This window comes from Coenobita brevimanus, chromosome 113 (genome assembly GCF_032717465.1).
Source record: "Coenobita brevimanus isolate Jiangsu-jjx chromosome 113, ASM3271746v2, whole genome shotgun sequence".
Classification (NCBI taxonomy): domain Eukaryota; kingdom Metazoa; phylum Arthropoda; class Malacostraca; order Decapoda; family Coenobitidae; genus Coenobita; species Coenobita brevimanus.
This window is the reverse complement of record NC_137066.1, coordinates 305001-329843: the sequence shown is the minus strand read 5'-3', so window position 1 is coordinate 329843 and position 24843 is coordinate 305001. Positions and strand designations below refer to the sequence as shown.

Below are 24843 nucleotides of genomic sequence, written 5' to 3'. Positions count from 1 at the left end.
ATGGGTTGGTGTATGTGTGTGAATGCGTGAATATTTTATGTATATGTGTGTGTGTGTGTGTGTGTAATTCACCGGGTCGGTCAGGATCACTTGATGGTCGTGATCGTCAGCTTTTTACCCTCCCGGAAGGGAGCTGAGAGCTCATATAGTCCGATCTAAGGGCAAGGCTGTGACCTTCACACACGCACACACCCGTCCCCTTGCTCAAGGGGGACAGTAACCACCCACTTCGTCAGTGAAACTTTTCGCAACCTGAGCAAGGCGCGAACTCCCGTCCACCAGTTGGCAAGCGAGAACGTTACCACTGCACCAGCGAGTGTGTATGTGTGTGTGTGTGTGTGTGTGTGTGTGAGAGAGAGAGAGAGAGAGAGAGAGAGAGAGAGAGAGAGAGAGAGAGAGAGATGAGGGATGTAAGTTCGCAACAAAATAATAGAAACACACACACGAACGGACAGACAGAGTGCAAGCTGTGTGGGGCGGATGTGGAAGATTTGTAATATTTCGTATTACGATGGCCGAGTGTACAGAAAGAAAAGACAGACAACAGCAGCGCTACAAGAACAGTACCAGGAAGAAATAATTGAAGGAGAAAAAGATATTGCACTAGACGTGGAATAACAGGAAGAAAGAAGTGAAAGAAGGTATAACCGTTAACCGTCACTGGAACCTGACTGGAAACTTGCGGTAGTCAGAACAGGTGAGTAAACCAGGTGAGTCTCCTTGGTTACTAGTCAAATTAACTCTCCAGTCTGACCACACATGGCCATCAACTGAGCTGATAGGGAATGAGTCTCCTTGGTTACTAGTCAAATTAACTCTCCAGTCTGACCACACCTGGCCATCAACTGAGCTGATAGGGAATGAGTCTCCTTGGTTACTAGTCAAATTAACTCTCCAATCTGACTACACCTGGCCATCAACTGAGCTGATAGGGAATGAGTCTCCTTGGTTACTAGTCAAATTAACTCTCCATTCAGACTACACCTGGTCATCAACTGAGCTGATAGGGAATGAGTCTCCTTGGTTACTAGTCAAATTAACTCTCCAGTCTGACTACACCTGGTCATCAACTGAGCTGATAGGGAATGAGTCTCCTTGGTTACTAGTCAAATCAACCCTCCAATCGGACTACACCTGGCCAATAACTGAGCTGAAAGGGGTTAGGGATGACAGAGAGAGAGAGAGAGAGAGAGAGAGAGAGAGAGAGAGAGAGAGAGAGAGAGAGCAGTCTTACTCCACAAACCTGTTAAAAGTTCAAAGTTATTTCAACGTTTGCGCAATGGGGCCATGGAGGCGATTTGGTTGTGTTCATCCCTTACGAGATCAAGGCGTCTGGCTACTGATAGATAAACAGGCAGATAAATAGATAGAGGGGATGCTGGAGGGAGGGGTGGGGTGTATTTCACAGCCTACCTTGTCAGCGTTTCCTCATCAGCATCACTAAGGCAGCCATCTCGCTGAAATCCTAAGTCGCACGCTGAGATCTCCTACGTACACACACACGCCAGGATGCTTCACCTATTTCTGTGTTCAAAGCCCAGTTTCATGTCGTCCAGCGATGTGTACAACGACATCAGGTGTACAGTCCTCTTTCTTGGCCATAATGAAGTTCGTAATTATCAGAAACGTGCACAAATTACGGGAGAAAGCACCGCACGGCATCACAAAGAGCGTACAACCTCCCACCTCGAGAGCCAGGCGGACACTGAGTGAATCCGTCTCGAAGCGTCCTCCCGCCAATTTATCATGTACCATCGGCGAGGAATGAATTCGTTTCGTTCAATTACTCTATTCAATTTGGCCTTAAAATTTCCATCTCTCCATCATGAATGCTGCGTCGTAACAATATATTAAAGCAAGACTATGATGCTAGTCACGAGGAAGCGCTAAGAACTGGATGTAGAGCCGTAGTATTGTCTTTTTTCTGCCACTGAGCTACGTGAAACAAACTGCAAAAAGACGAAAATCTTAGTTCAGGTAAAAGGACTATAGTGGGGATAGATGACGTCACTTGTGATTTATTTTTGCTGCTATCGGAGTTTTTTTTTTTTTTTTTTAAATCTTGGCACAGATTTTCGTCCTTTTACAGCTTATTTCGCGTAGCTCAGTGACAAGTATTACAGCTCTACATCCTTTCCATAGCACTTCTTCGTGACTAGCATCATATTCCAGTGTTAACCTACGGTTACAAGTGAGCATTCAAGATAGCAATTTTAGGCCAAGTTAAAGTGAAAAGAGTATAGGAGTAAATGAAAGCAATACCGAACCGTCCCGAGTTTGAAAATCCTCTTCTACAATGAACGAGTCGCTCTGTGGCCTTCGTAGCACTCATTTCTAAGCGATTTATTATTCTTACTGCAACTGTTATTCATTTTATCAACATAGAATGCCTTAGTAACATACAAGAGGATACTGAGTGTACTGTGCCGATTAATTCGCTGAGGAACAAATGTTACGAAGTCTGCAATTCCACTCGGATCTTCAAAGGATTAGGAAATAAATCACTGAAAAAAAAACTTCGCAATTAAAGACGGGGTGAAGTATTAGTAGTAGTAGTGGTGGTACTTGCAGTAGTAGTAGTAGTAGTAGTAGTAATCATCCAGACCTCTTTTGGGACCCTAGGATGGGGTTAGAGAGAGAGAGACTAACCAAAATCTAATTAAATGGGCCACACACTCATCCCCTCACCACTCAAGCTCCCGGAATCCTGAGTGCACTAGACTTACTCCCACCATGAAGGAGGGACAATAATAAAGACACAGGGAAAATATACTCTTTATTGGCGAAGTATTTATGTACATGTAACAAAAAATATAACAACAGATTACAAAAAAGTATACCATGATCCAAGAGGGGTAACAGTGTGCGAAAAAAGTATGGTGTGATTATGCAAGTGCTCAGCGGCTGCCAGGCACTTGTTTGTCCACTAAATGCATGCAAGGTGTTACGGTAATTTTGTCTTAGTGTCTCTTCCTACTTCTCCCATCTTTCCTGTCACTTCTTATTGCTTTTCTTTCCTTTACAGGTGGCTTTACATTGAGTGACAAGCCAAATGGTTTCCTGTAAGCCAAGAAACCATTTACAACGCTGGGTGGTAACCATATTACCAACCCATACGTTCTCCCCACGTGTCAACAAGTGGGTTGGTGGAGGGTTAGTGCCCCTCCCCATAAAACAAATAAAGTCAAATGGCCACCCCTTGCGGGATTATGGCGTCTGGCAATAGATAGACAGATAGATGGTCTTTTTCTGATGTTATTTGTTTATCTGGTCATTTATTTTACCTCAAAGTTATTTTCACCTTGCGTTATTTCCGACACACATTGCCATCGTAAACCTAATCTTCAGTAACCTGGGGACGCCTCATAGAAGAGTATTTTATTATATCAATGGGTATAAAATGCATGATATATTTTGGGTATAATAAGAATATAATGTGAGCCTAGAGAGACCAGCTCCATTTGGCTCACTGACTCAAAGGAAGCTCCCTAACACCTCTTCCAAAGTGATTTATTCTGCTGATGACACATTACTGTTCTATTGTTACATAAACCCCTCCAATATTGCCAAACTCAGCATAAATAACAGATAAAGATATGAAAGGAAGCTCCCTAACACCTCTTCTTAAGCAATTTATTCTGCTGATTACACTTTACTGTCCTCTTATGCCATTCAAATGCCACCATTCTTAGCATAACACACAGTGATATTAAACAGCCGTATCCGAAAATAAATCGCTAAGGAAGAGGTGTTAGGGAGTCTCCTTAACCTAGAGTGTACAGTGATATGATAATGAAGAGATCAGTGCAGGTATGAGGAGGGCTATCCAAAAATAAATCGCTAAGGGTGAGGTGTTAGGGAGTCTCCTTAAACTAGAATGCAGTGATATGATAATGAACGGATCAATGCGGGCAGGAGTAAAGCTATTCAAAAATAAATCACTAAGGAAGAGGAGTTCGGGAGTCTTCTGAAATAAAAACACGAGCAACCTACAGTACTACAAAACATATATTTAATTCATTTTCATTTTTACCCTCCTCTTCCACAGACCCGATTTATGCTCACACTAAAAAAGCCTTCTACACAATTTCACGCCTTGGAGGACCTAAGACGACCTAAGGCAGCCGTAATCCAGACCATTTGGGGGAAGAACTGCCTAGACCCTTGACAGAGTTTATAGTAAGCCCAAAGTCACCTCTCGCATTGGAACCTCCAGTGTCACCTCTTGCATTGGAACCTCCAGTCACCTCTTGCATTGGAACCTCCAGTGTCACCTCTTGCATTGGAACCTCCAGTCACCTCTTACATTTGAATCTACAGTCACCTCTTACATTTGAATCTCCAGTCACCTCTTGCATTTGAACCTAGTCACCTCTTGCATTTGAATCTCCAGTCACCTCTTGCATTTGAATCTCCAGTCACCTCTTGCATTTGAATCTCCAGTCACCTCTTGCATTTGAATCTACAGTCACCTCTTGCATTTGAATCTACAGTCACCTCTTACATTTGAATCTACAGTCACCTCTTGCATTTGAATCTACAGTCACCTCTTGCATTTGAATCTCCAGTCACCTCTTGCATTTGAATCTCCAGTCACCTCTTGCATTTGAATCTCCAGTCACCTCTTGCATTTGAATCTCCAGTCACCTCTTGCATTTGAATCTACAGTCACCTCTTGCATTTGAATCTACAGTCACCTCTTGCATTTGAATCTCCAGTCACCTCTTGCATTTGAATCTCCAGTCACCTCTTGCATTTGAATCTCCAGTCACCTCTTGCATTTGAATCTACAGTCACCTCTTGCATTTGAATCTACAGCTGCCTCTTGCATTTGAATTTACAGTCACCTCTTAAATTTGAATCTACAGCTGCCTCTTGCATTTGAATCTCCAGTCACCTCTTGCATTTGAATCTACAGCTGCCTCTTGCATTTGAATTTACAGTCACCTCTTGCATCTGAACCTAGTCACCTCTTGCATTTGATCCTTCAGTGAACCCCCAGCATCTCTTATGTCAAACTGCTTTACCTCATCAAACATCCATCTCCAACCCAAAACATTCCTACTAGACCAACAAGATGTCCACGTCACACGCGCTAAAAAAATACTGATTTATATTACCTCTACTTATTAACATCTTTGTACAAAAATGAAATCTAACAGCCTCGAACGGCCACTGCAAAAAGACTAGTAAAAAAACGTTCTTATGTACATTATTTATATATTTTTTTCAACAACTACCTGGGCGGGTCGCGATAACAAGTGAGGTCAGAACATGGCAATCATCGGATCCTTTTCGTCAGTTGTTAAAGAGGGAGTGTGTTCGTTGGGTCGCGGGTCAATTTCTTCCAGTACGTCTTGGATATTTTTTGGCTGTTTGTGTTTGCGTCCTGTCTTTGAGGTGCTTTTGGTCCGTTCCTTTTTATCCGAGGAGGATTTGGTGCTGCTTGACTCCTTATGGCTGTCGTTCGTGATGGAATTTTCCTTTTTATCTGAGGAGGATGTGGTGCTGTTTACCTGCTGATGGCTCTGACTGCTGGCTTTCCCTGTAGTAGATATGGTGCTTGGTGCTGACTCCTCTGCTATCTGCTCGATGTGTTCAGATGCGTACCCTCTGCTGAAGGGACCCTCATCCCCTATGTACGCTGTTGCCTCACCTTCATCGGATTTCCTCGCAGCAAACTCCGAGAAATCCCTGAAGTTTGAGAAAAAGTCGTCGACATAATTATTGGCGTGCGGTCGACTGTGTACGCCGGGGAAGGTGCCATAGTCGTCCTCCAGCAGGTGGTCGTAGTCGTGGTGGTGGCCGTTGGGGTCGTCCTCGTCGAAAAAGGTGCCACCGCTCAACACTTCAAAGTTTCCAGATCCCAGTATGGAGTTATCGTGGTTCTCAAACTCGTGTTCTCGGTGGAAGGGTCGGCGGCTGGTTGGAAAGGAGAAGTCTGGCTTGTGGAACGCCTCCCGTCCGCCCTGCCCGTGGAAAGTGTTGTGAAAGTCCCTGAAGGATGTTTGTTCCCTGTGGCTGGGGCTCTCGTGGAAGCCAGGGCCGTGTGGGATGAACCTTGCCCCTCGAGGTCCTGGGGGTCTTGGTGGTAAGGGCGCTGATGGGAAGAAGGGCTGGCGTGATGGCGGCAGGGGAGGATGCCGCCCGTTGAAGGATGGATAGAACCTCTGGCTTTCGGGTGAGATAATGTCATCTTCTGGCGTGTGTACCTTGACCTTCTCAGCGTCAACTCTCAGCTCGGGGGTAAAGCGCGCTGGGATGCGGGTGGCAGTGTGGAACCTGGAAGAGCCGCTCCGGGCAGGCAGTTCTCTCCCCCTTGGCTGGAAATCTGGAAACTGGAACCCCGAGGCAGACCTAAAGTGTAGCGGTGTGTTGGAGTGCGAGGCAGCGGTGTCCAGCACTTCCTCAAACTCCCTTGGGCTCCTGCTGTGGGGGACTTGGACATCAGTTTCGACTCTGTGGACGCGCTTGTGAGGGACATTGGCTGGATCGCTGGGGTCGGGTTCAGCGGCTCTCCTACGGGTTCGAGACTTCAACTGAGGCTTCACTACCTCTACGTCACTGCTGGACTGTGACATCTCCGCTACTGTCCCTGCCTCTTCCGCTGTTGGCTGGATGGGCTTCACTGCTGCTGTTTCTTCATCCTCCCTCGCTGCCTGGGTGGACTGGCTGGCTGGCACGCTGCTCCGGGTCTGTTGAAGATGAACGTAGTTAGAACCTTGTGATTTATTTAACCTCCTTTCACAACAACGATGATATTATTTGTCTATATTAATGTCTTTCACAACAACTATGATTTTTTTTTTGAATATTAACGCCTTTCACCGCAAATAAAGCTTTTAAAAATATATTTCCCGAATCTTCTGATGATCTGACGTCAGCTGAAGGGCAAACTGTTACTAGGAATGTGTTTGAAACGAGTCTCCAATCACCCCTTCAGCCTAATGATGCAATTTCTCACTCACTACCTCAAGACTGATTGATTAAGCTTAGAAGAAGCTTTTTAAGTACTGAGGAAGCCAGCTACAACTTTCATCAAATCCTTCCTCACAAAAGGGGCCATATTCTCGTCAGCTATGAAGGCTCCCTAACACCTTTGCCTTACCGATTTATTCTCCAAACTACCCATTAATATCCCCTAATTTGCCCCGTATGTCTTTCCAGTATTGAGAGAGACTGCATGAATAACACGTAAGAATACAGTAAAGGACCAGAATCACAAATAAATCGGTAAGGAAGATGCGTTACTGAGCTTCCTAACCATAGCAACGGAACACAATAAAAAATAAATCGGTAAGGAAGAGGTGTTAGTAAGCTTCCTAACCATAGTAACGGAGCAGAATCAAAAATAAATCGGTAAGGAAGAGGTGTTTGGTCGTCTAATAAGGTGTAATAAGGAAAATAAATCGCTAAGGAAGTAGTGTTTGGTCAAGTCTGATGTGCAAAAGGCAAAATAAATCGCAAAGGAAATGGTGTTTGGTCCCTACTCACCTTTTTCTAATAAGGTGTAATATGGAAAAGAAATCGCCAAGGAAAAGGTGTTAGGTCCCTACTCACCTGTGGTCAAGGGTTAAGTCTAGTAAGGTGTTCGAGTGACAGACAAAATAAATCGCTGAAGAAAAGGTGTTTGGCTGTCTAATAAGGTGTAAAAAGGAAAATAAATCGATAAGGAAAGGGTGTTAGGTCCTCACTCACCTGTGGTCAAGGAGGGGGTTGGTGTTAAGATTAAGCACAAAATAAATCGCTAAGGAAGAGGTGTTTGGTCAAGTCTAATAGTAAAATAAATCGCTACGGGAAAGGCGTTCAGTCCCTACTCACCTGTGTCAAGGAGGGATGGGTTATGTCTAAGGTGTATAGTAAGAGACAAAATTAATCGCTAAGGAAAAGGTGTTAGGTCCCTACTCACCTGTCAAGGAGGGATGGGTGGTTAAGAAGCAAAATAAATAACTAAGGAAGAGGTGTTTGGACAAGTCTGATGTGTAAAATGCAAAATAAATCGCTAAGGGAAAGGCGTTCAGTCCCTACTCACCTGTGGTCAAGGAGGGATGGGTGGTAGAAGAAAAATAAATCTTTAAGGAAGAGGTGTTTGGTCAAGTCTAATAGTAAAATAAATCGCTAAGGGAAAGGCGTTAGGTCCCTACTCACCTGCGGTCAAGGAGGGATGGGTTACGTCTAAGGTGTATAATAAGAGACAAAATAAATCGCTAAGGAAAAGGTGTTAGGTCCCTACTCACCTAAGTCTAATAAGGTGTAATAGGTAAGATAAATCGCTAAGGGAAAGGCGTTAGGTCCCTACTCACCTGCGATCAAGGAGGGATGGGTGGTTAAAAAGCAAATAAATCGCTAAGGAAGAGGTGTTTGGTCGTCTAATAAGGTGTAATAAGGAAAATAAATCGATAAGGAAAGGGTGTTAGGTCCCCAATCACCTGTGGTCAAGGAGGGGGTTGGTGTTAAGATTAAGCAAAAAATAAATCGCTAAGGAAGAGGTGTTTGGTCAAGTCTAACAGTAAAACAAATCGCTACGGGAAAGGCGTTCAGTCCCTACTCAGCTGCGGTCAAGGAGGGATGGGTGGTTAAGAAGCAAAATAAATCGTTAAGGAAGAGGTGTTTGGTCAAGTCTAATAGTAAAATAAATCGCTAAGGAAAAGGCGTTAGGTCCCTACTCACCTGTCAAGGAGGGATGGGTGGTTAAGAAGCAAAATAAATAACTAAGGAAGAGGTGTTTGGTCAAGTCTGATGTGTAAAATGCAAAATAAATCGCTAAGGGAAAGGCGTTCAGTCCCTACTCACCTGTGGTCAAGGAGGGATGGGTGGTTAAGAAGCAAAATAAATCGTTAAGGAAGAGGTGTTTGGTCGTCTAATAAGGTGTAACAGGTAAGATAAATCGCCAAGGGAAAGGCGTTCAGTCCCTGCTCACCTGCGGTCAAGGAGGGATGGATGGTTAAGAAGCAAAATAAATCGTTAAGGAAGAGGTGTTTGGTCGTCTAATAAGGTGCAACAAAGAAAATAAATCGCCAAGGGAAAGGCGTTCAGTCCCTACTCACCTGTGGCCAGGGAGGGGTGGGTTACGTCTAAGGGAACTGCAGTCGGTGGGTCGGCGGCGTCGGGGTCGGCAAGTCGGTCGGGCATGAGTCGGGTCGGTCGGGCGTCGGGCACAAGATGGAGGGACCGAAAAAACAGCAATTTATTAATGACCTTAACACCTCTTCCTAAGCGATTTATTCTGCTTATTACACCTTGTCACTGTTATATAAATCCTTGCAACATCCCCATACTCTTACCATTTCCTAAGCGATTTATTCTGTTTATTACACCTTGTCACTGTTATATAAATCCCTCCAACATCCCCATACTCTTAACATCATTTCCTAAGCGATTTATTTTGTTTATTACACCTTGTCACAGTTATATAAATCCTTGCAACATCCCCATACTGTTAACACCATTTCCTAAGCGATTTATTTTGTTTATTACACCTTACTGTCACTGCTATATAAATCCTTGCAACATCCACATACTCTTAACATCATTTCCTAAGCGATTTATTTTGTTTATTACACCTTACTGTCATTGTTATATAAATCCTTGCAACATCCCCATACTCTTAACACCATTTCCTAAGCGCTTTATTTTGTCTCTTACACTTTATCGTCCTCTAGTGTGTTAAATAAATCCTTCCACTATTGCCATACTCGGCATGAAAGTCCCTAACACCTTTTCCTAAGCGATTTATTTTGTTTATTACACCTTACTGTCCTCTACTGTATTAAATAAAGCCTTTTAATATTAAATTGAGCTCCCTAACATCTTTTCCTTAGCGATTCATTTTATTTATTACACCTTACTGTCCTCCTCTGTTATATAAATACTTTTAACATTAAAGGCAGCTCCCTAACATCTCTTTCTAAGAGATTTATTTTGCTTATTACACCTTACTGTCCTCTACTGTGTTATATAAATCCTTTCAATATCGCCATACTGTACATAAAGCTTCCTAACACCTTTACCTATGCGATTTATTGTTTATTAAACCTTACTGTCCTCTACTGTGTTATATAAATCCTTTCAATATCGCGTATAACAATAGATTAACACTAGAATATGGTGCTAGTCACGAAGAATGCTCTGGGAAGGAGGTAGAGCCGTAGCATTATCTCACTCCGCGAATGAGCAGCAGAGGGCAGGGCAAGCATGCAAGGCTGAGGAAAAGTGTGTTGCGACCTGTAACAGACAAGGATAGTCAGGACCATAAGGGACGGTGATGGGAATACCACAGACAGGGAATGGTTAGGTCTGTAGCGGCAAGTTAGAAGTTAGGATATGGCCGACACGTGGGTAACAAGGGTAGTTATGATGATGGCAGGCTGTTAGAGGAAACCCGTTAGTTTGAGAGGTGTCGGATATTGGAGGGATGGAGTGGAGAGGTAGATGAGAGAGGGGGTGTGAGCTGGGAGCAGGGCAGTGAAATGGCGGGGGACAGAGCAACACGGAGGCGATTTGTTTGTGGCCACCCCTTACGGGATTAAGGCGTCTGGCAATAGATAGATAGACGTTGCTGGTACCTGTCTATGGCCTCGCGGGCGCTGTCTACGGGCCCGCGTCAAGCCTCGGACAGGGGAACGCAATCCTCGTCCGGGTCGCTTGCTTGGCCTCTTGGGTCTTGTTGGTCTGTGTGGAGGTCTGTGGGGTCTGTGGTGGGGAAGTGCGTTGGGGGAGGCTGGGGGGAAAGGCTTGGGGTTAGTGTTGGGGGGAAGTCTGGCGTTATGCAGAGAGGCGGGAGGAGGGTGACGGGGGTGAGGACGTCTGGGGTTATGAGGGTTAACTGAGGCCGGCTGGAGGTGGGAGGGCTGTGGTGGGGCGTCGGGCGGGGGCTCACTAACCTGCTCGGGGAACTGCGGTGGCTGGAACTGTGGCTGCTGCACGTCAATGTCACCGATGTTCACCGATGGGAAGTTGATCGCCTGCATGAACGTCCCGGCAACTGTGTGGAGGAGGTACCGTGTCACCGTAGCACTAGACACAAATGCAATGGATACACAAGCCCTAAACACAAATGGAATAAATACACAAGCCCTAAACACAAATGGAATGAATACACAAGCCCTAAACACAAATGGAATGAATACACAAGCCCTAAACACAAATGGAATGGATACACAGGCCCTAAACACAAATGGAATGAATACACTGGCCCTAAACACAAATGGAATGGATACACAAGCCCTAAACACAAATGGAATGAATACACAAGCCCTAAACACAAATGGAATGGATACACAAGCCCTAAACACAAATGGAATGGATACACAAGCCCTAAACACAAATGGAATGAATACACAAGCCCTAAACACAAATGGAATGAATACACAAGCCCTAAACACAAATGGAATGAATAAACAAGCCCTAAACACAAATGGAATGAATACACAAGCCCTAAACACAAATGGAATGAATACACAAGCCCTAAACACAAATGGAATGAATACACAAGCCCTAAACACAAATGGAATGAATACACAAGCCCTAAACACAAATGGAATGAATACACAAGCCCTAAACACAAATGGAATGAATACACAAGCCCTAAACACAAATGCAATGAATACACAAGCCCTAAACACAAATGCAATGAATACACAAGCCCTAAACACAAATGGAATGAATACACAAGCCCTAAACACAAATGGAATGAATACACAAGCCCTAAACACAAATGCAATGAATACACAAGCCCTAAACACAAATGGAATGAATACACAAGCCCTAAACACAAATGGAATGGATATACAAGCCCTAAACACAAATGGAATGGATACACAAGCCCTAAACACAAATGGAATGAATACACAAGCCCTAAACACAAATGGAATGGATACACAAGCCCTAAACACAAATGCAATGAATACACAGGCCCTAAACACAAATGGAATGAATACACAAGCCCTAAACACAAATGGAATGAATACACAGGCCCTAAACACAAATGGAATGAATACACAAGCCCTAAACACAAATGGAATGAATACGCAGGTGGGGCTGGGGACATTTTCAAGGCGTTGCCCATATTTTCCGACGTACTGAGGATTCGACATCGCCTTCCTCTAAGTCTACCAAGTAACATTTGTCGGTAGGGATGGTTTGTGCGGAGAAATGCAGTAAATATAATAACCACCAACAGACGCCTTCTCCGTTACTCCCAGTCCTTCATGTAGGCAACAGGTCAGCTCTGGAACTGTCTCCCTCTGTCTGTATTTCCTACTTCCTATGGTCTCCAGTCTTTCAAACGCAGTGTGTCCAGGCATCTCGAAATGAACGGATCTTGAATTTGGCTCTGTGTTTTTTTTTTTTTTTCTTGGAAGGAATGGTTTACGGGCTCCCGGCCTTTGGTTCCTTCTTTCTTGCATAGAAAAAAAAAAAAACACATACACAGGACCCACCAAAGAGATAACAGACACTCACTAAGTTATCTGATGCTGCCTGGAAGATGACAGTGATGATGAAAGTAATGACAATGATGATAAAGATAATAATAACGATAAAGATAATAATAACACTAAAGATAATAGTAAAGATAAAGATAATAATAACGATAAAGATAATAATAACAATAAAGATAATAATAACGATAAACATAACATTTCAACACCCAAGCCTACCATTCTCCTCATTCAGATCCACCATGATGACGATACCGATCCCATCACAATAATAATAATAATAATAATAATAATAATAGTAGTAGTAGTAGTAGTAGTAGTATCTAACTATTTATTGCCAGACGCCATAATCCCGTAAGGGGTGGCCATTTGACTTTGAGTTATTTGTTTTACGGGGAGGGGCACCAACCCTCCACCAACCCACTTGTTGACACGTAGGGAGCACGTATGGTTTGGTGATATGGTTACCACCCAGCGTTGTAAATGGTTTCTTGGCTTACAGGAAACCATTTGGCTTGTCACTCAATGTAAAGCCACCTGTAAGGGAAAGAAAAGCAATAAGTAGTGACAGGAAAGATGGGAGAAATAGGAAGAGAGGAGGGCAGGCACAGAAAAAGAATGATACAGGCTAAGGAAGAAGTAGGCAGCACTACATCAAGTGAGTGGATGATGGCTGCCACCACCTACCAGCACAGTAGTACTAATAATAATAATAGTAATAATAATAATAATAATAATAATAATAATAAAGGTACCATTTCAGCTGTCACTCTTACCATTGTCCTTGTCGTTCAGGTCAGCCATGGGACCAAAGCCACCAATGGACGCAAAGCCAGGGAAGGTGTCTGGCTTACCCGATATAAAGCCAGCACTCTCCTCCCTCGCTGCCTCGGAGTCTGCAAAATTAGCCACAAAATTAGCCACAGTTCACCACACTACAGGAAAATATAGATAGGTAGATAGATAGATAGATATATGTGTATTTTTGACTACACTACAGGTAAAAGGAATAGTAAGGAAATTTCGTACACACACACACACAATGGCCTATCTCGCTGGTTAAGGAAGCTCCCTAACACCTTTTCCTATGCGATTTAGTCTGCTTATTACACCATATTGCCCTAGTCTATTCTATAAATCCTTCAATCACCACCATACTTTGCATACCATACGAAATAATATTCTATCTATCTACTGCTTGCCGCCTTAATCCCGTAAGGGGTGGCCACAAACAAATCGCCTCCATGTCACCCTGTCCCCCGCCATTTCACTGCCCTCCCCCCAGCTCACACCCCACTCTCTCATATATTAACCCTAAATATTTAAAAAATAAATCGCTAAGGAAGAGGTGATACGGAGCGTCCTTACCTTCCACTCAATAATGATTCACAGTACACTTTGTAATGTTTAAATCTATGTACATTACTTTAGTACATATTAGCTTTGTACATTTAGCTTAGTACATGTTAGCTTTGTACACATTAGTTTAGTACATTATAGCTTAGTACATGTTAGCTTTGTACACATTACTTTAGTACATTATAGCTTAGTACATTTTAGCTTTGTACACATTAGTTTAGTACATTATAGCTTAGTACATTTTAGCTTTGTACACATTACTTTAGTACATTATAGCTTAGTACATTTTAGCTTTGTACACATTAGTTTAGTACATTATAGCTTAGTACATTTTAGCTTTGTACACATTACTTTAGTACATTTTAGCTCTGTACATAATAGTTTAGTACAATTTAGCTTTGTAATGTTTAAAATCCTTGTACACATAAGTTTAGTACATTTCAGCTTTGTACACTTTTTAGTACAGTTTAGCTCTGTACACATTTGCTTTGTTAGATGTTAGTAATAAAATAGGCCTAATATTGCTCTTACCCCACAGCACTTCTTCGTGACTATCCTCCTTTCACCTTAACTTGGCCCAGATTTTCGTCCTTTTGCAGCTTATTTCACGTAGCTCAGTGGCAGAAAAAGACAATACTACGGCTCTACATCCTTTCCATAGCACTTCTTCGTGACTAGCATCCTATTCTAGTGTTAATAAGACAAAACCACGACTCTACATCCTCTCCATAGCACTTCTTCGTGACTAGCATCATAATCTAGTGTTAATAAGACAATACTACGGCTCTACACCCTTTCCATAGCACTTCTTCGTGACTAGCATCATATTCTAGTGTTAATAAGACAAAACCACGACTCTACATCCTTTCCATAGCACTTCTTCGTGACTAGCATCCTATTCTAGTGTTAATAAGACAAAACCACGACTCTACATCCTCTCCATAGCACTTCCTCGTGATTAGCATCATGTAGTGTTACTCTGCCATTACAACTCAGCATTCAAGATGGAGGGATGGCAATTTTAGGCCAAGTTAGAGTGGAAAGCGTATAGCATGCCCGTTATACCGAAAGAAACTGTGCAATGTATTCTGTATGCGCAACAAACAGTTTGAAAGACTATGTGCAATTTGCGGTGTGAAAGTCGGGTGTGTAAATCTACGGTGTGAAAGTCGGGAGGATATTTGCGGTGTGAAAGTCGGGCTTGTAATTTTGCGGTGTGAAAGTCGGGCTTGTAAATTTGCGGTGTGAAAGTCGGGCTTGTAATTTTGCGGTGTGAAAGTCGGGTGTGTAAGTTTGCGGTGTGAAAGTCGGGTTTGTAAGTTTGCGGTGTGAATGTCGCGTGTAAGTTTGCGGTGTGAAAGTCGGGAGGAAATTTGCGGTAATCAGCAAAGTTAAGAGAGAGAGAAGAGTTGCAATTTCAGTTATTTCAAAATCTTAATTGTAAAGGGATTATTGATCGCAGTTGCACAGTTTGGGACAAAAGTTTGCTCACAATCCAACTGCGTCTGCGTCACACTTAGGGTATGTCCGTCACTTTCCCGTCACTTTCCTCCCTGACGCATCATATAAGAGAGAATCATTTAGAGAAACACACCAAGCCTCTCTCAGCTTAGCAATATTAGCCAGCAAAGTGACAAGTACAAGAGGTGAAATATTAGGCAGAGAAACACACCAAGCCTCTCCCAGCTTAGCAATATTAGCCAGCAAAGTGACAAGTACAAGAGGTGAAATATTAGGCAGAGAAACATACCAAGCCTCTCCCAGCTTAGCAATATTAGCCAGCAAAGTGACAAGTACAAGAGGTGAAATATTAGGCAGAGAAACATACCAAGCCTCTCTCAGCTTAGCAATATTAGCCAACAGAGGAAAGTGACAAGTACAAGAGGTGAAATATTAGGCAGAGAAACATACCAAGCCTCTCTCAGCTTAGCAATATTAGCAGCAAAGTGACAAGTACAAGTACAAGAGGTGAAATATTAGGCAGAGAAACATACCAAGCCTCTCTCAGCTTAGCAATATTAGCCAGCAGAGGAAAGTGACAAGTACAAGAGATGAAATATTAGGCAGAGAAACATGCCAAGCCTCTCTCAGCTTAGCAATATTAGCCAGCAGAGGAAAGTGACAAGTACAAGAGGTGAAATATTAGGCAGAGAAACATACCAAGCCTCTCTCAGCTTAACACTATTAGCCAGCAGAGGAAAGTGACAAGTACAAGAGGTGAAATATTAGGCAGAGAAACATACCAAGCCTCTCCCAGCTTAACACTATTAGCCAGCAGAGGAAAGTGACAAGAAGTGGTACAATATTAAGCAATTTTTTCTTCGTAACTGTATTTTAATTGAATTGGTGTCACTTGGTGTTTCTTGTCAGCTCAAAATGGCGGTTGATCTGGCCGTTACTTTCAAATTATTTTTAAAACGTCATAGGTTGTCCAAATGTCGTTATAGAGCTATCTTGGTCACTGTAAGACTCTTATTTATTATTATCATTATTATTACTATTATTATTATTATTATCTGAAGTGTTTTATATTGCTATGGAGATTGTTTGGAGATTAACTCAAAAATTTCCTGATCGATCTGCGTCGTTGGGTTGCCTACATTTTCTTTCGTTATTTTTTTCTGTTATTTGGAGTTCTTCGTTACCTGCGTTCTCTTCACGTTATCTGTTCTTTTAAAGTTATTTGGAGTCGTTTTTTGTATTCTTGAAGTTGTCTATGGTCGTTTTTTGTATTCTTCTAGTCGCCAGGAGTCGTCTCTGTATTCTTGAAGTCGTTTTTGTATCCTGAAAGTCGTTTGGATTCATTTGTATTCCATTCAGGTGTCTACAGTCGTCTATGTTCCCCTGAAATTGCCTGAAGTCTGCTCTCTCTCTTCTGAAGTCGTTTTGCATCAATTTGAACTTGTCTCTGAAGTCGTCCAAGTCGTGAGTAGTGTCTGTAGGGTTTTCCAGGCTCTAGTGTGGTCGTGCTGTGTCGTCTGCTCACTCTTACACTCGTTTGGGGTCGTCTGCTTACTCCTAAAAGTCGTTTGGGGTCGTCTGCTCACTTCTAAAAGTCGTCTGCTCACTCTTAAAAGTCGTTTGGGGTCGTCTGCTCACTCTTACAGTCATCTGCCCACTCTTAAAAGTCGTTTGGGGTCGTCTGCTCACTCTTAAAAGTCGTCTGCTTACTCTGAAAGTCGTCTGGGGGTCGTTTGAATTTCCTGAAAGTCGTGAGGAAGAGTTTGAATTCTCTCCTAAAGTTCTCTGTGGTCGTCTGTGTTCCCTTAAAGTGTTCTGTGTGTTCTTTAAGGTATATGTGGTGGTCTGCATTTTCTTGACGTTATTTAAAGTCGTCTGCTTTGCCTTAAAAGTTGTCTGCATTCTCTTTAAGTCGTGTGCATCCTCTTAAAATCGTGTGCATTCTCTTAAAATCGTGTGCATTCTCTTAAAGTCACCTGCATTCTCTTAAAGTCGTCTGCATTATCTTTAAAATCATCTGAAGTCGTCTGCATTCTCTTAAGGATTATATGAAGTCGTCTGCATGCTCTCAAAGTCGTCTGTGGTCGTGTGGTGGTCGTCTTACCCGTGGCATCAACTTCCTGAGACACCCGCCGCTGCAGGGTGTGGTGGTGGTGGTGTCTGCGGTTAATGGGTATGTCCTGCTGGCGGGTGGTGGCTTTGGGTTGCCGGAGGTTCTTGAGGAGGATGTGTCTGGGGGCACGAACGGTGGAGGAAGGAGGCAGGATGTGTGCAGGAGGGGAAGGGCCAGGGATAAGACCAGGGCTGAACTGTCTAGGGCGACGGAAGTTCTTGGAAGGACGGAAGTGAGGGCGAAGAGGAGGAGATGGAATGGCAGGGGGACGTTTAGAAGGAAAGCGCGCAGGTCTAGGAGCCACCGGAGGCAGCTTAGGCTCCGGTCGCTTCTTGGGGCTGTGAGGACCATTCTGACTTTTAAGGGAACTGGCAGGTCCTACGTCAAAGAAGGAAGGAAGAGGATCAGGCCTATCTTTACTGACGACTGACAACAAAGCATCCTGTATAGTAGGATCTTGCCCTCCAAATTCATACTCTACTGTCAGCTCTCCAAATTCAGGACCACTTAGTTCTTCAGGCTTTTTAGAGGATTGTGAGCGTGACTGCTTCTGACTAGGCAGACGAGGGTGATTACGTTGTCTAGGTCTGTATGTCATAAACCGGAACAAAGACTCTGACTCCTGGAGATCAGCTTCATCAACTGGTAACGTGTCTTTCATGGAACGCTTTCTACGGCTAAAAACGCTGCCACGTGGTCTATGACTCAAAGGCTCATCAGAAACTCTATAACTGGCCGAGATGGGGAAGAGTCTTACTGCCGCCTCTGAGGGATCATTGGAACCAATTATAGAGATGCGAGTGTGAGGCCCGGGTAGTGTGGAGGGTCGAGTCTTTCGCACAAAACGATTATTGCTGGGACGAAACAAACTATGCAGAGAGTCAGGGACGCTGCCTGTATATGGAGAACCAATGATAAGGTCAATGGAATCACTTATGCCCTGTCGCCTTTGAGCTGCAAGATCCCTCCGACGTCTAATACCGATCTGCTCAAAAACGTTTGGAATGATAAACGGTATGGCGAAAGGATGAGACGAAGTAGGACCCTCTACGTAAAGTCTCCCACTTTGCTTTTCCTCATTTCTCGAAGCAACGGGCTCAGTTATTTTTGGATTTCTGGTGACTCTGTTGTGGCTGTTGTTGGTGTTGTGGTTAAGCAGTGAAGCAAGCGACTCTGGACCCGAACCTTCAGAAGGGGAGCTGAGGATCTGGTGGAGGCGGGTGGCAACATCCTGGCGTGCTGTGACGTCACGCCTTTGTCTGGGCAGCCGGGCGGACTCAAAGAAGGAGTCGATGTCTGAGAAGGAGGTGAACTGTTGCCCTGTGAAGGTGGAGGAGGGAAATGGTGCAGGGGATGCAGAGGGGGTCTCACGAGCAGAGGGAGGGAGTCTAGAGGGAGCCACAGAGAGGGATGGTTGAGAGGAGATGCGAGGGGGAGACGGAGGAGGATTTTCACGTCCAGACTGGCGAATTACTTTAAAGTTGGTGGAAGTAGCAGGTCGAGGTTGGGAGGAAGATGCTTGGAAATCAGGGCGTGGAGGTCGAAAAGGCTGGGACTGAGAGGAAGGAGGACCTGGTCTACGAGAGAAGGAAGGTTCAGGTCGGCCAGAGAAGGATGGGTTCGGTCTGCGAGGGGGGGAAGAAGCATCAGGTCTGTTTAAGAATGGTGGGTTAGGTCTGCGAAAGGTTGAAGACTGATCAGGTCTGTTAGGAAATGCCGGATTAGGTCTGCTGAAGGAGGAAGATTGGCTGGGTCTCTCAGAAAAGGATGGGTTAGGTCTGCGGAAGGCTGAAGATTGGTCGGGTCTGTCGGAGAAGGATGGATTAGGTCTACCTGGGAAGGATGGGTCAGCAGGTCTGTCGGAGAAGGATGGGTTAGGTCTATTTGAGAAGGATGGGTCAGGTCTGGGAGGGGAGGAGGATGCGCTGGGTCTCTGGGAGGGGAACGACTGAGAGGTGCCCGCGTCCGTTGACTGCCTGGCGGGGCGCTGGTTGGTGTTGCGGAAGACGAGAGCCTGAAGATGATCCGTGGCAGGTGCCCCGTGGTAGGGCACTCTTATAATACCATCAAGAGCCGACGTGATGTCCACTTGTCGTTTAATTCTCCCTGGTGAGTGTCGTCAGAGGGGACAGACAGGAGGGAAGGCAGATTTACTAACTCTAATTGTATCTGCTTGTGTTTTGTTGATGTTCTGTGACAGATGGATAATACAGATGGCTCAAGTATCAAAATAATCAACTAAATTCCTACGTGTTCGCTGAATCCACTTCTGTACAGTGAGTCCTCATTACAGGCCATTTATTTATCTATTTACTATCGTCAGTGGTATAAAAATAATTTAGTTAAAATTTATCAATTACCAATAAAGCCAATCTGCCGTTACCCCCAAAATTACGGAAACAATATTATGGGAATTAATTTGAAATGTCTCCTTATAATGAGGACTTCTGTACAAACGTGAACCATAATTTTTGTCCACTCAATACTCCTTTCACCTTAACTTGGCTGTGATTTTACATTTTTTTGCGGCTTGCTTCATGTGACTCAGAAAATAACAATGCTACAGTTCTACATTCTTTCCATGACACTTCTTCGTGACTAGCATCATACTTTAGCATTAATTTGCCGCTACAACTCAGCATTCAAGACGGAGAGATGGAAATTTTAGGCCAAGTTAGAGCAAATGGAGTATAGCAACAACAGATCTGTATTCAGTGGGTAGACAGGTACTAAGGCTTAAAAGTGTGGTATAGTTTGTTTGTTTTAACCTGAGGAGGCTCCCTAACACCTTTTCCTAAGCGATTTATTTTTCTTATTACACCTACCTGTCCTAGTCTGTGCTAAATAAATCCTCCTGACATCGCCATACTCTGCATAAATAACGTACAAAACGATATTAACCAGCCATATCCAAAAATAAATAGCTGAGGAAGAGGTGCTTGGGAGCCTCCTTACCCTACGACGAAATACGAGCCTAAGGTAGTCAGACTGGATGGTGAATTTGACTAGTAACCAAGGAGACTCATCCCTGTCTCATCATTTTCATAGTCAGATTGGAGGATGGATTTGACTAGTAACCAAGGAGACTCAATCGTACCTCAGTGGGCCCATCAGGTCAAAACAACAACTTGAGTTTGTAAATTGTAAATATACGGTTGTGAAACTGTGAAAAAATGAAGGAAGGAAGAACGGAGTCAACACAGAACAGTACAGTGAAGGAAGATGGTCGGTGTTGTGAGCCAGGACAGGGAGGGAGCAAGGCAGTGGATGGAAGAGTACACGTGTATTGTACTACTGTAATGCCTCGTGTGCTTTAGTTCCCTGGTACTTGTGACTTGTAATACGCCTTGTAATGCCTTGTAAATTAATAGGAAGGCGTTACAAAGCCACCAGTGTCCCCTACGATACAGGTACAGCTCACCACATCAAGACACCAGCGAAACTAGTGTATGGGTTGAATCAGTGGCGTTGTATGGATAAAAACATGCCAAATCTTGGTGTGTGTGTGTGTGTGTGTGTGTGTGTGTGTGTGTGTGTGTGTGTGTGTGTGTGTGTGTGTGTGTGTGTGTGTGTGTGTGTGTGTGTGTGTGTGTGTGTGTGTGTGTGTGTGTGTGTGTGTGTGTGTGTGTGTGACATACTACAGGTCCTAAATAAACACACAGGCCTGTACCAAAACACAGTTAATGGTGGGCTAAGCCAGGATTCCATTCCTACACAAACAACTCAAAATGTTTCCTGAATTTATAAGATACTGAATGAGAGGAATAACATAGCATCACACAACTACAAAGGGTTAATATATCTTGCCTACCTCCATTCCTCTCTCCTTTACTCCCCTCCTCCTCCTTCCTTTCCCTCCTCCTCTTCCATTCCTTCCTTCCCCTCCTCCTCCATCCCCCTCGCTTCCCCTTCTTCCTCTCTCCTCCTCACTCACTCCCTCTCTCTATCTACCTATTTCTCTCTCCCTTGCCTTCCCCTCCTCCTCCTCCTCCTCCTTCTCCTCTTCCCCTCCCTCCTCCCTTCCCCTTCTCCTTCTTCTCCTCTTTCCCTCCCTCCTCCTTCTTCTCCTCTCCCCTCCCTCCTCCCTTCCCCTCCCCCTCCTCCTCCTTCTCCTCTTCCCCTCCCTCCTCCTTCTTCTCCTCTTCCCCTCGCTCCTCCCTTCCCCTTCTCCTCTTTCCCTCCCTCCTCCCTTCTCCTCCCCCTCCTCCTCCTTCTCCTCTTCCCTCCCTCCTCCCTTCCCCTCCCCCACCTCCTTCTTCTCCTCTTCTCTCCCTCCTCCCTTCCCCTTCTCCTCCTCCTTCTTCTCCTCTCCCCTCCCTCCTCCCTTCCCCTCCCCCTCCTCCTTCTCCTCCTCTTCCCTCCCTCCTCCCTTCCTTTTTTGGCACCCCTCAATTAACAAAACATATATATATTTCTCAATATTCTAGAAAAAAAAATGCTGCGAGTCCGTCCATAAATCGCTTAAATAAATTTCCTACGTAAGAGATCATGTTCTAGGGGAAGATTTAGACTTGGAATAAACGCCATACTTGAAAATTCGTACATAAATCGCCTATATAAATTCCCTAAGAGATCATGTTCTAGGGGAAGATTTAGACTTGGAGTAAACTCTATCCATCTATCTACTGCCAGACGCTTTAATGCCGTAAGGGGTGGCCACAAACAAATCGCCTCCATGGAATAAACTCCTTACTTTAAAATCCGTACATAAATCGCCTCAGTAAATTCCCTAAGTAAAGATCATGTTCTAGGAGAAGATTTAGACTTAGAATAAAGGCCATACTTGCAAAATCGCCTAAAAATTCCTCCGTAGGCAGATTCTGGGCGAATTCCGGTGAGAAGCCATTGAAGGTCTCCCTGGCGTGTGCTGGGTCTGCCCCTCCTGACCTGTTGATGCGATGGTCGGCTTCAGTCTCTCTCTCTCTCTCTCTCTCTCTATCCATCTATCTATCTATCTTTCTCTACCTATCTGTCTGTCTGTGTCTCTATCTATCTATCTGTCTATCTCACTCTCTCTTGGTCTGCCTCTCCTGACCTGTTGGAAGTATGGTCTCTTTCACTCTCTCTCTCTCTCTATCTGTCTATCTCACTCTCTCTCTCTCTCTCTCTGTCTATTCATCTATCTATCTATCTGTCTTGGTCTGCCTCTCCTGACCTGTTGGAAGTAGGTCTATTTCAGTCTCTCTCTCTCTCTATCTGTCTATCTATCTCACTCTCTCTCTCTATCTGTCGACCTATCTCACTCTCTCTCTCTCTCTCACTCTGTCTATTCATCTATCTATCTATCCGTCTGTCTTGGTCTGCCTCTCCCGCTCTGTTGATAGGGTGGCCTCTCTCAGTCTATCTGTCTGTCTATCTATCTATCTATCTATCCCTCTCTTTTCCTTTCTCTCTCTCTTTCTATCTATTCATCTATCTATCTGTCTATCTTGATCTGCCTCTGCTGCCCAGTTGGAAGGATAGTCTCTCTCTCTCTCTCTCTCAAATACTCACACTCCCCGCCTCTCTCTCTTTCTTTCTTTCTCTCTCTCTCTCTCTCCCTCTCTCTCTCTCAAATACTCACACTCCCCGCCTCTCTCTCTCTCTCTCTCTCTCTCTCTCTCTCTCTCAAATACTCACACTCCCCGCCTCTCTCTCTCTCTCTCTCTCTCTCTCTCTCTCAAATACTCACACTCCCCGCCTCTCTCTCTCTCTCTCTCTCTCTCTCAAATACTCACACTCCCCGCCTCTCTCTCAAATACTTACACTCCCCGCCTCTCTCTCTTTCTTTCTTTCTTTCTCTCTCTCTCTCTCTCTCTCAAATACTCACACTCCCCGCCTCTCTCTCTCTCCCTCTCTCACACTCTCTCTCTCTCTCCCTCTCTCACACTCTCTCTCTCTCTCTCTCTCTCTCTCTAATACTCACGCCCCGCCTCTCACTTACACAGGCTCCTCAACTCGTCCTGAAAAGAGAAAGAAAAATATATTATTATTATTATTATTATTATTATTAAGTACACAGTAGTAGTAGTAGTAGCAGTAGTAGTAGTGGTGGTGGTGGTGGTGGTGGTGGTGGTAGTAGTAGTAGTAGTAACAGTGGTGGTGGTGGTGGTGGTGGTGGTAGTAATAGTAGTAGCAGTGGTGGTGGTAGCAGCTGTAGTCGTGGTAGTAGTAGCAGTAGTAGTAGTAGTAGTAGTAGCAGTACTGGTGGTGGTAGCGGTAGTGATACTTCTACTACAATTACCACTACAAACACTCGTAACCTGAACTTTGTCAGGCCTTCACGCTGCCAGCCACACACCCACCCACCCACCCACACATACACACAGGCACTGAAGCATTTACACACCCACCCACACACACATACACACAGGCACTGAAGCATTTACACACCCACCCACACACACATACACACAGGCACTGAAGCATTTACACACCCACCCACACACACACACACACAGGCACTGAAGCATTTACACACCCACCCACACACACATACACACAGGCACTGAAGCATTTACACACCCACCCACACACACACACACACACACAGGCACCGAAGCATTTACACACCCACCCACACACACACACACACAGGCACTGAAGCATTTACACACCCACCCACACACACACACACACACACACATACACACAGGCACTGAAGCATTTACACACCCACACACACACACACACACACACACACACACACACACACACACACACACACACAGGCACTGAAGCATTTACACCCACACCCACACACACACACACACAGGCACTGAAGCATTTACACACACACCCACACACACACCCACACCCACAGGTGAAAGTCGCCTGTTTTTCTCTCCCTCACATCCCGTCTGATCGTCTCTTCCTCTCTTCTGTTATAATTACATCTCATTTCCACTTTCTCCCATTTTCTCTTCCGTTGCCACTTTTTGTTTGAATTTCCCGCCGTTTTTCGTCGTTACTTCCAGGTGGTTTGAATATCCAGCCGTTATTCGTCGTTATTTCTAAGTTGTTTAAAGTTCCCGTCATTTTTCGTCATTTATGTTTGAATTTCACGCCTTTTTTCGTCGTTATTGCTTGGTTGTTTGAATTTCCCGCCATTTTTCGTTATTTATAGGTTGTTTCCTTCCTTTTCCTCCTCCAATTCATCTCCCTCCTCTTCCTCCTTCCTTTTCCTCTTCCTCCTCCTTCCTCTTCCCACTCAGTCAGTCCTAAACCCTGCCAGAAAGACACTAACTTAACGCGGCCATTCTTGCTCCCACAAAACGCAACCTTTTCCCAGATTTTCAAATAGGTGATGTTACCAAAATGGCGCGCATTTTGTGCCATGGGAGACTCCTTTGCACCTCTTCCTTAGCGATTTATCCGTATTACCCCTTCACTTTCTATTCTATGTTCTTCATATGGATTAAATATAGATGTAGTTTCCATACGTAATATATAAGGGGATATGGAGGTGAAATGCGCAGACTGAATCGCTAA

General features: G+C 44.3%; 1 protein-coding gene across 1 annotated transcript; it reads right to left on the bottom strand.

Annotated features, from left to right (window-relative positions):
- Positions 1-5267: 5267 nt before the first annotated feature.
- Positions 5268-24390, bottom strand: LOC145418312 (uncharacterized). The gene is made up of 6 exons (XM_080286753.1): positions 24324-24390; positions 22157-22246; positions 18559-19479; positions 13217-13336; positions 10884-10984; positions 5268-6695 (listed from the first exon to the last, which is right to left on the bottom strand). Exons 1-6 carry the CDS (start codon positions 24388-24390, stop codon positions 5268-5270), a joined length of 2727 nt encoding a protein of 908 aa, XP_080142879.1.
- Between the last annotated feature and the right edge of the window lie 453 nt (positions 24391-24843).

Excerpts from the sequence above, each read along its gene's own strand:
- LOC145418312 (XM_080286753.1), bottom strand. The coding sequence starts at position 24,390 with ATGACGGGAACTTTAAACAACTTAGAAATAACGACGAATAACGGCTGG. Across the intron at positions 13,337-18,558 it reads CCTCAGCTCCCCTTCTGAAG|ACTCCGAGGCAGCGAGGGAG; the intron begins GTTCGGGTCCAG and ends CTAATTTTGCAG. Across the intron at positions 10,985-13,216 it reads CCTGAACGACAAGGACAATG|TTGCCGGGACGTTCATGCAG; the intron begins GTAAGAGTGACA and ends TCCTCCACACAG.